We start from the raw sequence: 13949 nt of genomic DNA, 5'->3' as shown, positions 1-13949 counted from the left end.
TGAACCCAGGCATGGTCCAACCACTTAATGTAATGAGGTAAACAGTGCTTGAACAGTACCACCAAAATAAGAACAGAAATAGCAAAACTAAGAACCAGATAACAATTTAAAAATCAAAAGGAAATGAATTCCTTACACAATCAAAAAAAAAAGAAGTTAAGATGTTTACATCGCATCAAATTTCAAAATGAATTTAACTGAACTCAGCCTGAAAACTTTTAAAACTGAATGTTAAACTTTTTCAAGAAAAAGTCTAGTAAAGAACCAACCATCATTATATGGCTTTGAGGTCTCTTCTTCCTCTAAGTGCTCAAAAGCAGTGACAAAGTCATCCTCTATGGAAGACACGGACTGGTTGGTATCATCATCATCTTCCTTGGCAGTCTCAAGTTGGCGCTTCTGATGCAAGTATGTGTCCAGGGTATATCTTATACCAGTAGCATATTTACTTAGGAGACTAAAGATAAAATCAATTCTGAGTCTTGGTAATGTAGGTGACACTCTCATGACACAGAGCATTCCAGATTGCTGACTCTTGGGAAAGATGAAAGTTTAGATAAAAATAATTTTACTTTCAAAACATATTATACATACAAAGCATATTATCTGGAAGTGAAGCCTAGAAATAACACAATCTCAGGGAAAAAAAAGAAATGCATGCATCCTGAGAGGCTCCCTGGTTTTGTTCATTCTTTTCATTCTTTCTCTACATTTCTCACTTCCCAATCACTTTTTCTCCCAATCTTTTTCTCGTCGCTACTCAAATTCCACCTATTCTATCTCCTGAAATGTTACAGAACTTACTATCCATATCTCTGGCAATTATGTTTTCCTATATTATTATATAGCCCCATGAGTTTCCTTGTTCATTAACCTAGCTCACCAACCGTAAACTGCTAGAGCTACGGCAGGAACCAGGTTCTATTCTATTTTTGTATCCCATTTTCCAGTAGCTTCCAGCAGGATACCACCTTCCCTATCATAAAAGAAACTTCCCCTCCTGAAAAATGAAGGGGGGGAAATCGGAAGGGGAGATGAACCATGAGAGACTATGGACTCGGAGAAACAAACTGAGGGTTCTAGAGGGGAGGGGGTGGGGGGATGGGTTAGCCTGGTGATGGGTATTAAAGAGGGCACGTATTGAATGGAGCACTGGGTGTTATACGCAAACAGTGAATCATGGAACACTACATCAAAAACTAATGATGTAATGTATGGTGATTAACGTAATAAAATAAAATTTAAAAAAAAAAGAATCTTCCCCTCCTTTTACCTAAATTTCTTTGTATTACAATTTTACAATAACGTTTATAGCTCTGATTAAAAATATAAATCATCAGTTTTTTCCATACATATTATCTTAAAAAAATGCAAATCCTGACAAATGACTCAGTGAAAAAAGCTAGAAATTAAATATAATAGCTGATCACCTCTCTGTAATCCTAGCAAATAAATCAAAGTTAATATAAATGAAGAGCATAATGAAGGAAATGAGGTAAAAGCAGTTCTACTTTTACCTGTAGACCTCATAATGAACACAGTAGCCTTTTATACTTGGAATAAGTAATCCAAGCTTTAAACCTACTGATTAATTTTTAGGAGATAAAACATGCAAAGCATTTTTCTTTGATGCATTATCAACAAAATAATACTTAGTAAAGAATTAAAGTTGCCGAATGTTATAAAACTACCTACCTGTCTGAAATGGTGACATTTTTATTTATAAAGAATACATCTTTCAGATGTCACCTTTATAATGAAATTTTTTTTGACAGAAAACAAGTTAGAGTATGTTCTCTAAAACACTGAACACAATATTTATATAAATTTGGAATTGGCCATAAAGGGGTAAAAGATCTTATAGTTTATACAAAGGTAGAAGTAATTCAAGAAATCCAGAAATGAGTTTTTAGGAAAAAAATTAATATGTACTTGCATATCATTTAGGGAACTTCACATTAATTTAAAATCTAATTTAAAGCCATGGTTAAAATTATTCTAGCCTTCAGAGATTTCAAAGCTTCCTGAGTTATGTTTCTTACAAATCTTATTTCTTTGAGATAGCATTAAAAAAAAAGAAACTTCATCCAAGTATTTAAAAGTTAAATACTCTCTATCCAATGTCATTGTAAAATTTGCCCTGAAAAACACATTAGAAATGATATATAAAAGTTACCTGATTTAGAGGACCACTGTTTATATCTGATGATTTACTTATATCCTTCATACAAATAATTTCATTTTCATTTAGACTGCAGAAGTGCAGTGAATTCAGAAGATCTGGAAGTTCCAAAGAAACTGTCGCTAAATCCTAATTTAAAAGAGTAATACAATAAATAACACTTTTGTTAAGATTCCTATAATGTGCATGGCCTTATCCAAAACTACAAGGTCTATGGTTAATATATTTCCCAGTTCAAAATAATTAACATATGTAGCTTATCATACACAATTTTTTAACTCAAAAATAAAATGTACTAAAATATTTTAATACCTATTTCTGTAGCCTTTAAAAGTACGGACATCAAACTCTAAAGCATTTTTACATGGTACCTCACACATCCATGACAATTAGCATCTGTAAATGTCAACCTGCAGTCTTCAGGTTAATCATGGAACACTTCCCACATATAGGGATTCTTCCAAGTAGAACGTGCTTCTTGGAGCTTAAGTTTTATATTTGTAAAATAGAAATCTATTTTTCTGCCTTTCCTCTCCAAGGTATTGTATTAGACTCTGACTGAAAATTTATGAAGATATTAAGGAAAACAGATTTTTTTTCTCATTTGTCCTTTTTATGTAAATACTTTTTTTTTTAAAGATTTTATTCATTTATTTGACAGAGACAGAGAGCAGGAGAGCACAAGCAGGGGAAGCAGCAGAGGGAGAGGGAGAAGCAGGCTCCCCGCCGAGCAGGGAGCCCAATGCGGGTCTCGATCCCAGGACCCTGGGATCATGACCTGAGCGGAAGGCAGACGCTTAACCAACTGAGCCACCTAGGTGCCCCCTTTATATAAATACTTTACCCAGTGAAAGAATTAATGTCTTTGACCCCTCCTAGAGTACTTTCCTTTATAAACATGACTTTATCAGTAACTCTCAAAGAGGAAGTAGACTAAGAGAGAAATACTTTGAACACTTCTCCCTGCAGCCTTATGTTCTCAGGAGTACGTCTTCTCTTGTGCCTTCTGTCTAAATGGTTTCCTTCAGGCAAGGGCACAATCAAGACACACAGCAGTTTTCATTATCACCTGACAGGCATTATTCATAAAGAAGTAAATGGTTATTACTTTTTCTTTTGGGAGATACTTTACTGCCACAAAAGGAAACACACAGCAATCACAAATACTAAGAAGGTAAAAAAAAAAAAAAAAAAAAAAAGATGTAAATTTTGGGCTAATAAGGCAAATTTCATGGTCTCAAAATTTGTTCCAAATAATCTCCCATGGTCTTTTCCAGTTCAGTAAGTTGACCATACCTGTATATGAGCAGCATCTGTTTCTTCATTAAAACCTAGAAATGTGACCTGAATAAGAAAGGAATAAAGCTCCATTAATTTGAGTTTTTAAGTCTTATCACAATTAGATTATTGACAGAGCTGAGATATAGAAAAAAGCACATAAAACATTAAAATGCTGACTGTTATATACAAATGTTGAAGCATTATGTAGTACACCTGAAACCAATAGGTTACATGTCGATTATACCTCGATTAAAAATAAATACATTTTTGGCTCGGCCGCCATCATGAACGACACATTAACTATCCGGACCAGGAAGTTCAGGACCAACTGACTACTTCAGGGGAAACAGATGGTCATTGATGTCCTTCATCCCAGAACGGCAACAGTACCTAAGACAGAAATTCAGGAAAAACTAGCCAAAATGTACAAGACCACACCAGATGTCATATTTGTACTTGGGATTCAGAACCCATTTTGGTAGTGGCAAGACAACTGGCTTTAGCATGATTTATGATTCCTTGGATTATGCAAAGAAAAACGAACCCAAACAGACTCGCAAGACATGGCCTGTAGAAGAAGGAAAAGACATCAAGAAAAGAGTGAAAGGAACGCAAGAACAGAATGAAGAGAGTCAGGGGGGCTGCAAAAGCCAGTGCTGGTGCTGGCAAAAAGCGAGCTGGAGACTGGACACCAGAAGGAGAAAAGGTGCTGCAGTGGCTTTATCTGTGGTGCTTGTGCAGATTTTTCACGAGAGGATTAATGAACTAAGAATGTTAATGTGAAAAATAAATAAGTAAAGTTTTTAAATGCTGGCTCTCTTGGACAAAATGATTCGTTTTTCCAAAGATCATCACAAAGGTTTGTCACCAAAGATCTGGTTCCATAATGCAGCTCTTCAACCTTCCCCATATCCACTTCATTAGCAAGTTCAATCAATTCTACTCCGCAAACATATCTCCCACACATCTACCTCTCTCCGCTCTCCCTGCCGTCACTTCTCATCTGCGCTACGGTCCCGTCCCACCTGGTCTCGGTAATAATCATGTCACTCCCTTGTCAAAACCCTTCCACGCTTCCCACTGCAATGTCCTAACCAAAGCCCCCAGGATCTGGGTTAGCTGGGGCTTTCAACCTTCCCTCACTTTTATTCATACACATGGGCCCCCTTTCTGGGTCTAGAACATGCCCAGCATGTTCTTGCCTAAGAGCTATGCAGTAATACCCCCTCAACCTGGGTCTCTAGTCCTTGGATGCTTACATAACTCGCTCCTCCTCATTCTTCAAGATCCAACTTAAATGTCACCCCCTCAGAAAGGCCTTCCTGGGGTAGGTCCCCAAGACTCCCTATTGACTTCCTGTGATATTATCACTTATTTCCTTCAACACCCTTATACAGTGATTTCTCTGCAGAAAATTATATAAATTAAATTTCTAAAGGATATCTAATGGCATGAAAACATGTCACATTATTAAGTAAAAAGGACAAGTTACAGAAAAAATGATACAAGGTATGCACCCCATTTCAACTTTATTTTTAAAAACATGCATGAAAAATAGTACTAGAAGGCAATACACTAAGAGATAAGCAGAGATTAATTCTAGATGATGGAATTGTAAGTGATCTTATTTTTTTCTACTTTTTTCATGTTTCTTCCCCCTAATTCATAAAATTAATGATAGGCATTTTCTTTTTTTTTTTAAAGGTTTTATTTATTTATTTGTCAAAAAGAGGGAGAGAGGGAGAGAGAGCGAGCGAGCACGCACAAGCAGGGGGAGCAGTAGGCAAAGGGAGAAGCAGGCTCCCCTCTGAGAAAGGAGCCTGATGCAGGACTCAATCCCAGGAGCCTGGGATCATGACCTGAGCTGAAGGCAGATGCTTAACTGACTGATCTACCCAGGCGTCCCTGATAAGCATTTTCTTTTTGATGCTTGCAGTATTTCTTAATTTTCTACAAGCATCATGTACTACTTTTGTAACCCCAAAAAAGTATTATTGTTAAAATTTATATTCCCTTTATGTCTTTGACATCATAGGAAGAAAAAATTTCCATCTGAAGACAGAATGGTAAACTGTCGACTAAGCAAGTACCGTGACTAAAAATATGAAATACTTAAATGATAGCAATATGGAAAATCAATTCTCAAGAATTAAGGGAAAGCAGCAGAGTTAAAATATAAAGGAACACTCAGTATACTTTTGATCTCTTTCTGATGACTCACAAACATGTCAGAATATTACATTACTCCAGGATCGTTATTCTAATTATGGTTGTCACTTCCCAAAAGTACTACAGTTAATTTCCAGGTTTCTAGGTAAACTGTTCAGCTCTAGGAGCCAATCAGTCTCCTCATCTGTAAAACTTAGAGCGATACAATTCCTCTTCCACAGTTGTGAGGGTTAATCGAAAACATGGAGGAAAGTGCCTCGCACATCACAGACACTCAATAACAAAGACACTCAAAAACAAACTTCCTTCCTTTCTTCGAAAAAATACTTTGAGATATGCACACCCACAAATGAGACAGAAATTCCTTCTATTCTTTCAAGTTTCCTTTCACTGAATACAAAAGAGAAAATAAGCTGACAAGGAGTTTTGAAGATGCCAGTAGTTTTATATTTCCCATTGATCGAGGAAGGCCTCACCAAAGAATGTGGGCTCGGAAAGGCACTACGTAAGCAACTGGAGAGATACAGGCTGGAAAACTGTTTGAGGGCAGAAGGACATAGCAGACTTGTCACACTTGGCAACAACTGAGGAGATTAAGAGAGGCTCAGCTTTACTCAAGTAAAGCAGAAGGGATAACAGAGAAGATAATAGTCAAGAGCCATAGAAATTAGCTGACACAAAAGGAAAAGGCTCAGGTCAGGGAACACTGCAGGCCTAAAACGTCTGCTCACCATCCTCTAGAACTACTTCAAATATAGTTTCTCAAGGAAGATGAAAGAAAAATCCTTCCCAAAAATAAGAATAATCACGATTTTTTTAATTAGATCCTTGGTTTCAAAAAAAAATATTTTTTAACTAACATACGTATCACTTTTGAGCCTGAACAGCCTAATACCTTACTTCCCTTATTTGGTGACATGAATGTGTTGATGGGACTATAGCTATATTGCAGGAGAAAGTGTACTTCTTTTCATAGTAGTAAGTCCAAACAAAGACTGGAAACACTGATGGAGCAAAGAAATAGGTGAGCAAGGAGTATATCTTGAGTAGTAAACACATTAATTTCAAAGTAAATTTATCACTATTTTTTCATTTTGTATCAAAGTACTGAATTTAAATAATCAAGAAAACTAATAAAACCACAAAAAAAGAATAAAGAAAACAGTATATATTTCATGTTTAAGAGTAGAAAATTTTAGTATTAAAGTATCAATTATTGAATATAGCAAGGAATCATCTAATACAGTGCTGTATGTCCAGTGATTGGGATCAACAATGCCTATACACTGAATTAAATGTGCTCACTATAATAAACTAAGACAATCATGTTAGCCAATATTTAAAACAGGTACTTCTCAAACATGTATTAATATGTAGAGCTTTTAGGCAATTTAAAAATAGATGATGCAGCTTTACAAAGAAGCATGAAAATACACTGTGTTTCATTAGGAAGAGATACAGAAAGTATTACGTCAAACCTCAGTCAAATTGGCATGTTCGTCCTGCTTTAAACAATCCTCTGCTGATATACTGCATAGTTCCTTCTCACTCTGTAATAAAGACTTGACAGACTGGAACACATCTTCACTGAAGCTCTGAAAATAAAAGATATTCTTAATTTATTTAATTCTAAGACAAGGTAAAAGACCCTAGAGATATTCTATTTTTAAATGTAGAGTCACTAACTCTCCAGTTAATATTCATTTGGCACCTGTGGATATATACAGCCCTCAACTGAGCTGTGAAGAAGAACCAACAAAGGGCTTAATCAAGTAGAGTTCGACATGCTCAAAACACACACACCACAACCCAGGCATCTGACCTACTGGAAGCTCATGAGGCCCTCACTCTGGGTTGACTTACTCTTACCCCACACTGAAACCCAAGAGACTGCATACCTGATTTCCAAGTCACTGGCAACAATTATATGAAGAGTAAGATGATGTGGACACTATATTAAGGCATGCTAACAAAAGTGATTACTCTCATAAAGAAGGTGGAGAGATGGAAAAAAGAGATAATAACCGAGCTAAGGCTTTTCACGGGTCCTAAGGCACCTATATGATAAAATGAGGGAAGGTTTTCAGATTTGGTGGGGGAGAGGTCACAAACACAAAGGAACAGAGGGAGGAAAACATTACATAAAGAAAATAATGAGTATTACAGTCAGACTTAAAGAGAACATTAATTTCATTCTACTTTATTCTCCTCCCATTGATTTACTGATCTGCTCTTCTATTAGAAATGTCCTTACTCCCTAATCTTTCCCTGTAGAAATCCCACCCAGCCCAAGACCTATGAAGATTTTCCCACCCCTTAGTCATAATAAATCAAAGTTTCTACTGTATTATCTACACACTGAGGTCATTTAATCCACATCACAACATACTACCATTACTGTTTTCCTATATAATTGTCTTTCCTACCATTAAACCCAATTATTAAGGTCACAGACTGTATTTGACTCAATTTGTTTCCTCAGATTTCAGTATCTCACATACTATATGAATTCAATAAATGTTTGCTAAATAAGAAGTTGGTGGAAATCTTTGGTTTAAAAAATGAGATACATATGAAACCAGAGCAGTAAAGAAAAAATATAGTATTAAATTTGAATATGAATTACCAATATGAACTCATGTTAAACATTATGTCCTACTACATTTTTCCACTGAAACATCACAGAAGCAATGACCCTCAGTAGTAATGCACCCAGATTTTGGTTTCTAAATACCATTTTGCCAATAAAAAGAACTAGAGCTCTTGGGAAAATGGCTGGTTCCAGGCTGGAGGCAGAGAAAGTATGACATGTGGGTTGAACATCTTAATTGTGACAGAAAGCAACGAAGTGCTCAGGGACTAACTGGGTCATTTCAAAAGAAACAGCAGCAACAGGTGAAGGGGATTAAGAGCACATTTACTGTGATGAACACTGAGTAATGTATAGAAGTGCTGAATCACTGTGTTGTACGGCTAAAACTAATATAACACTGTATGTTAACTATACTGAAATTAAAATTAAAAAAAAAAAAGAAAAGAAAATAGAAGCCAACCTGAAGGAATTCCCACTGGCCAAATTTAGGCATCAAAAGAATAAAAGTGGTAATGGATTATAACAACTGGATTTTTTTAAAATCTATGAATCCATTAAAAGAGACAGATAAAAGGATGGGGGAAGAACACTTCTTTACATAAGAATGCTGGGTGACAGTGCTCGCTTCGGCAGCACATATACTAAGAATGCTGGGTGACAAATATGGACAGAATGACAAAATTTACAAATGTCATTTGTAAATCCCAATGTAATTACTAATTTAGGGAAAGATTATCAATGCATCCTATCACTGGGTTAAAAGCTACTGGGGAACAGGATACTCACTCTCTGCCAGCATCACCCTACAGATTACTTATTAATTGTACCAACTATAAAGGATACATGTCTTTATGTTGGAGATATCTGGTGATACTGGGGGGAGATCAAAGAGACACAATACCCAAATAAAACGTGAGTCTTGATTGGATCCTAGATGAAGAGCAAGGTAAAAGTAACAAAGATATCTGAGACAAGTAGGGAAATTTGTATACGGACGGCATGTTAGATGATGTTACTGAATTAACAATTTTTCTGAGTGGTAGTAATGATGCTGATGTTCTTAAGAGATGTCCGCAGCCAACTCTCACATGGTTTCAAAAGGGAAGTGTGTGTGTGCGTGCGTGCATGTGTGTGCATGTGCACACATGTGTTTGCATACACACACAGATAGAACGGGTATGGCGAATGTTAACAGAGGATGAACCTAAGTGAAGGGTATGTATAGTGTTCATTGTACTGGTTTCTTTTCTCAACTTTTCTGTGGGCTTTAAAATATTCTAAATTTTAAATGATTTTCTATTTTCATTAATGAGTGCAGGTTTTTAGGCTGAGATACAAACAACTCAAAAAAAAGGAAAAAATATGAAATCTGAACCTAGGCTATTGATATAAATTCATGACAGTGAAGGAGCAATGGGCACTCCTACTACCCAGAGTACTTGGTTTCTAAATACTAGAAGGGGTTCTTTGGAGAAATAGCCAATTCCAAGTCTGGGAAAGGGAAAGTAGAAGGTGAAACTGGGTTAATCTGTTACACTAGAAAGCAGGGAAGTGATCAAAGAATTAAGAGCCTAACACAATAGGACATAGGCACCAGCTCAGAGGGGACCACGTCTGAGATCCCTTGAGCTACTTAAATAAGTAAATGAATAAGTAACTATAAATAAATAAAAGATTATAAAACATAGTATTTTTAAAATCCATGAATCCAGAGCAATACAAATGAATAAATGAATGGAAATAAATTCACTTGCCTATTCCACCACATTATTAATCTGAAAATTGGTAATTCAAAAGCATTTACTCAGGCTTGATAAGAGATAACCGTAGTTCATTTAAGATTAATGAGAGAAGGCTTTTCTTTAAAAATTCTAGCTAATAAATGTAAAGGAATGGTAATATTAGGAAAATCATCATTTTGCAGCTTCTAGGAAATAACAGATTCAGGAAAGGGTCATCAAGGATGCCAAAAATATTAGATAAAAAGTTTTTGGGAAAAAAACAAGGAATTTGCACACAGCCAAGTATCATCTCATAGATTATTTGATAACTAGAAAATGGAAAACACTTTTAAATGGACAGTTCTGGCAGCATTACTACCTTCATCAACTGAGCAATTCTTGCTTCACTGATCACATGAGAACCTGAAATTCTGTCCTCACATCATCCTAATGAGGTAGTCTTGCCAAAAATGTTTAACCTGAATTAATCAAGCTTTGACACCAAACTTCTAGAGTCTATGAAATGTAGAAGAGAGAGGAATAAGTTAAATACCACAGATCTAGTATATGGGACATTGTATAAGAAACTGGCCTATAAGAAATCAATCTATAGATATATAAATAAATAAATAAAAGAGGAGAAACTCTCAGACCAAAAGTAACATAAATAAGTCATAAGCATCAAATGTAACTCAAGGCCTAGGAGTCTAGACTGAATCCAATATTATTATGTGATAACTGCATAATTGTTATGTGGGAGGATACGATAATCCCTGGGAGAAGCACGATTCAGGAGTGAAGAGACATTAAGCCTAACTTTCAAGTAGTTCTGCCAGAAAGTAAACACGTATGTGTGCGCACATGCACACACAGAGCAAATAAAACAAAGTACAGTTGACCTCTGAACGACACAGGTTTGAATTTCACGGGTGGATTTTTTTAAATGAACACTGTTCACTGCTGTGAATGTATTTTCCTTATGATTTCTTAATAACATTTCCTTTTCTCTAGAATTTATTGTTAAGAATACAGAATATCATACATATAACACACAAAATATGTGTCAATTGGCTGTTTAAATTATTGGTAAGGCTTCCAGTCAACTGTAGGCTATTAGTGGTAAAGTTTTTGGGGGGCCAAAACTTATACATGGATCTTGGACTGCACAGGGGGTTGGCACCCCTAACCCCCATGTTGTTCAAGGGTTGCTGTATTAATAACTGTTGAATATGGATGGTTGGTATGCAAGTTTATGTTTAGGTGTGCTATGGTTTTAACTCTTCTGTATGCCTAAAATTTTTCATAATAAAATGTTAGGGAAAAAAAGGTCAAGAAATGGAAGGGTAACCAAACTGTCTTAAGTGGAAGAGAGAGGGTTCTCCCTCAGACTAGAAAGAGGATCAGGAATCGTATTTAATTTGCTCACTACTGATTATCTAGTACCTAGCACAGGACCTGGCATACAATAAACACTCAAATTTATATTTGCTGAATGAATAAATGAGTAAATGGTAATATTTGAGGGCAAAGGTAAAGGTACATAAGAAAATTTATACCTGATGCTTATATTGTTAAAAGACGGAAAATCTTGAGAAGATAGAAGATAGAAAACTATCTGCTGAGAAGAAACGGAGAGGCATTGTGATCTTTGGGAAATAAGGTTGACTGACTTCATGACTTCTTATCACTATTTTCATACATGCCAATCTTTGCAAGATTTCAATATTACTAATTACAATATTGAGATTCATTTAAAAACAAAAATATCATATCAGCTGCATAACAAGATTTAAAAAAATGATCCACATTTTTTTTACAACTATCACTAAAAGGAATCTAATACTGTGAACTTACTTTTCTGACAGATGCTCTAGTCTTCATGTGACTGTTTCTCAAAGTCTGGAAGGTCGCCATAACTATATTGCTGTTGTATGTAATCAATGAAGAATTAATCCATAAGACACCTAAGGAAAACATATTAAAAGAAAACAACTAATTTACTGATTTTAGTGATTCAGGCAAGCATTCTGTACTAAAATAACTTCTTTAAATTCAGTCATTTATTTTTTTTTTAATCATTTTTTTTTTTTTAAAGATTTTATTTCTTTATTTGACAGAGAGAGACACAGCGAGAGAGGGAACACAAGCAGGGGGAGTGGGAGAGGGAGAAGTAGGCTCTCCGCTGAGCAGGGAGCCCGATGCGGGGCTCGATCCCAGGACCCTGGGATCATGACCTGAGCCAAAGGCAGACGCTTAACGACTGAGCCACCCAGGCGCCCCTAAATTCAGTCATTTAAAAAAAAAATAAAAACATTAAAATTCTAAGACATAAAAAATTATTTTAAGTAGTCTGCCCTTATCTATTCAATCTCACTGCCTTTGTGTTTTGTTTTGCTTTTTACAAATAAAGTATTTGTAAAAAGTCTTAATAAGAAATGTTTGGTGGGTAACCCTCTCAAGTCCCCTCCCTCTTCGGGAGCTTTGTACTATAGCTCAATAAACTTTAACTTTGCTTTAACAAAAAAAAAAAAAGAAAGAAATGTTTGGAAAACCTAAAATAGTATCACAAAAGAATCCCAGCCTTCTTGCCTCCCAAAAGTCACTCGAATCCTACAGCAACTGTGAGTGTGTGAATGCTCTACTCCTTATTTCTTGGGCAGAAATATTTGATAATATACAAATGAGACTATGAACCTGTATATAATAAATAAAATCCCATAAACAGTAACAAACTCCTTATTTAGGAATCTTAACAGCACACCAATGAGCAGAGTTCAAAAAACATCCAAGTTAAATGATTAAGAGTACTTAAAACACATGCACACACACACATGCACACAGAGACCTTGGAAGAAACTCTAAAACTAAGAACTTAACTTTTTATCAATGTTTTAAGAAAGTACCTCTGAAAGCTTAAATCAACTTGGGCATTAAGTACTCAATATTCACATCTAATCACAGTACCTTGTCCATTTAAAATCTACTTGTGCTCACGCTATGCATACAGGGAGAACAAAGCAATACAGCCCTCTGGGGTTCAGAGACTTGGAAGGAAAGTATTTCATTATAATAAAGAATGAGAAGAGGAACTAAATTCTAAGTCACTAAATAATTTAAAAATTTGAATGAATAAAATTTAAGAAACAGTTTCAGTCAAACTGGCCTTACCAAGAATAACTTAGTTGAGGTTTTTAAAACATCTGATTAATATAAATTTACACTATGAAGAGACATATATGCAAAAACCAAGCGTGAACCTACTTTCCATCAGAACGGCAAACAAATTAAATGTTGGTGGAGTTCTAATTTTATATTCTTTCACCGTAGAGAGAAAATCAAAGTGTGTATGCATGCACGCACACATATGCACCTCCCTCTAGAGATTTCCAGATTCTAATTTTTAACAAAGAATTATGATGATATTCTATTCTGAACTAGAATTAATCCTAGTGGTCTCCTTAACAATAAAATTTGATTAATGACTAGAATTGAAGCAGGATTTTGAGTAAGGCAAGGGAGGTCCCAAAAGCCCAAGATAAAGAACAATATACCAGGACTCAGAAGAGTACCATTTGTGTCCCTATTCTACCTCTCATTAGCTTTGTTTCCTCTAGGTAAATTGCAGTATCTCTGGATCTGTTTCCTCAATGTATATATCAACTTACTTTCTGAAGAAGTTTATCGTAAGAACCAAATGGAAAATAATTTATAGGAGATACTTTGGAAATGCGAAATAAGTCAATCAGAGAAAGACATGTATCACATGACCTCACTGATATAAGGAATTCTTAATCTCAGGAAACAAGCTGAGGGTTACTGGAGTGGTGGGGGGTGGGAGGGATGGGGTGGCTGGGTGACAGACATTGGGGAGGGTATGTGCTATGGTGAGCGCTGTGAATTGTGTGAGACTGTTGAATCACAGACCTGTACCTCTGAAACAAATACATTATATGTTAAAAAAAAAAAAAAAAAAAAAAGAAGAAGATAGCAGGAAGGGAAAAAT

General features: G+C 35.6%; 1 protein-coding gene across 4 annotated transcripts in view; it reads right to left on the bottom strand.

Annotated features, from left to right (window-relative positions):
* AKAP11 (A-kinase anchoring protein 11) overlaps positions 1-13949 on the bottom strand; it is a 51587-nt gene that overhangs the window by 25244 nt on the left and 12394 nt on the right. For 3 of the 4 annotated variants that reach the window (XM_035003308.1, XM_035003309.1, XM_035003310.1), the window contains exons 2-6: positions 11801-11910; positions 7111-7227; positions 3479-3526; positions 2177-2311; positions 270-534 (exon numbers count right to left, since the gene is read on the bottom strand). In XM_035003308.1, the coding sequence (XP_034859199.1) occupies positions 270-534; positions 2177-2311; positions 3479-3526; positions 7111-7227; positions 11801-11860 (625 nt within the window). In that variant the 5' untranslated portion in view covers positions 11861-11910. Of the gene's footprint in view, positions 1-269; positions 535-2176; positions 2312-3478; positions 3527-7110; positions 7228-11800; positions 11911-13949 lie in introns of those variants that run through there. The other variant, XM_035003311.1, reaches the window with a different exon arrangement.

This window comes from Mirounga leonina, unplaced genomic scaffold (assembly GCF_011800145.1).
Source record: "Mirounga leonina isolate KUSES-001 unplaced genomic scaffold, KU_Mleo_1.0 Mir_127, whole genome shotgun sequence".
In the NCBI taxonomy this organism is placed as follows: domain Eukaryota; kingdom Metazoa; phylum Chordata; class Mammalia; order Carnivora; family Phocidae; genus Mirounga; species Mirounga leonina.
The sequence above is the reverse complement of the archived record's forward strand: the minus strand, read 5'-3'. Positions and strand labels throughout refer to the sequence as shown.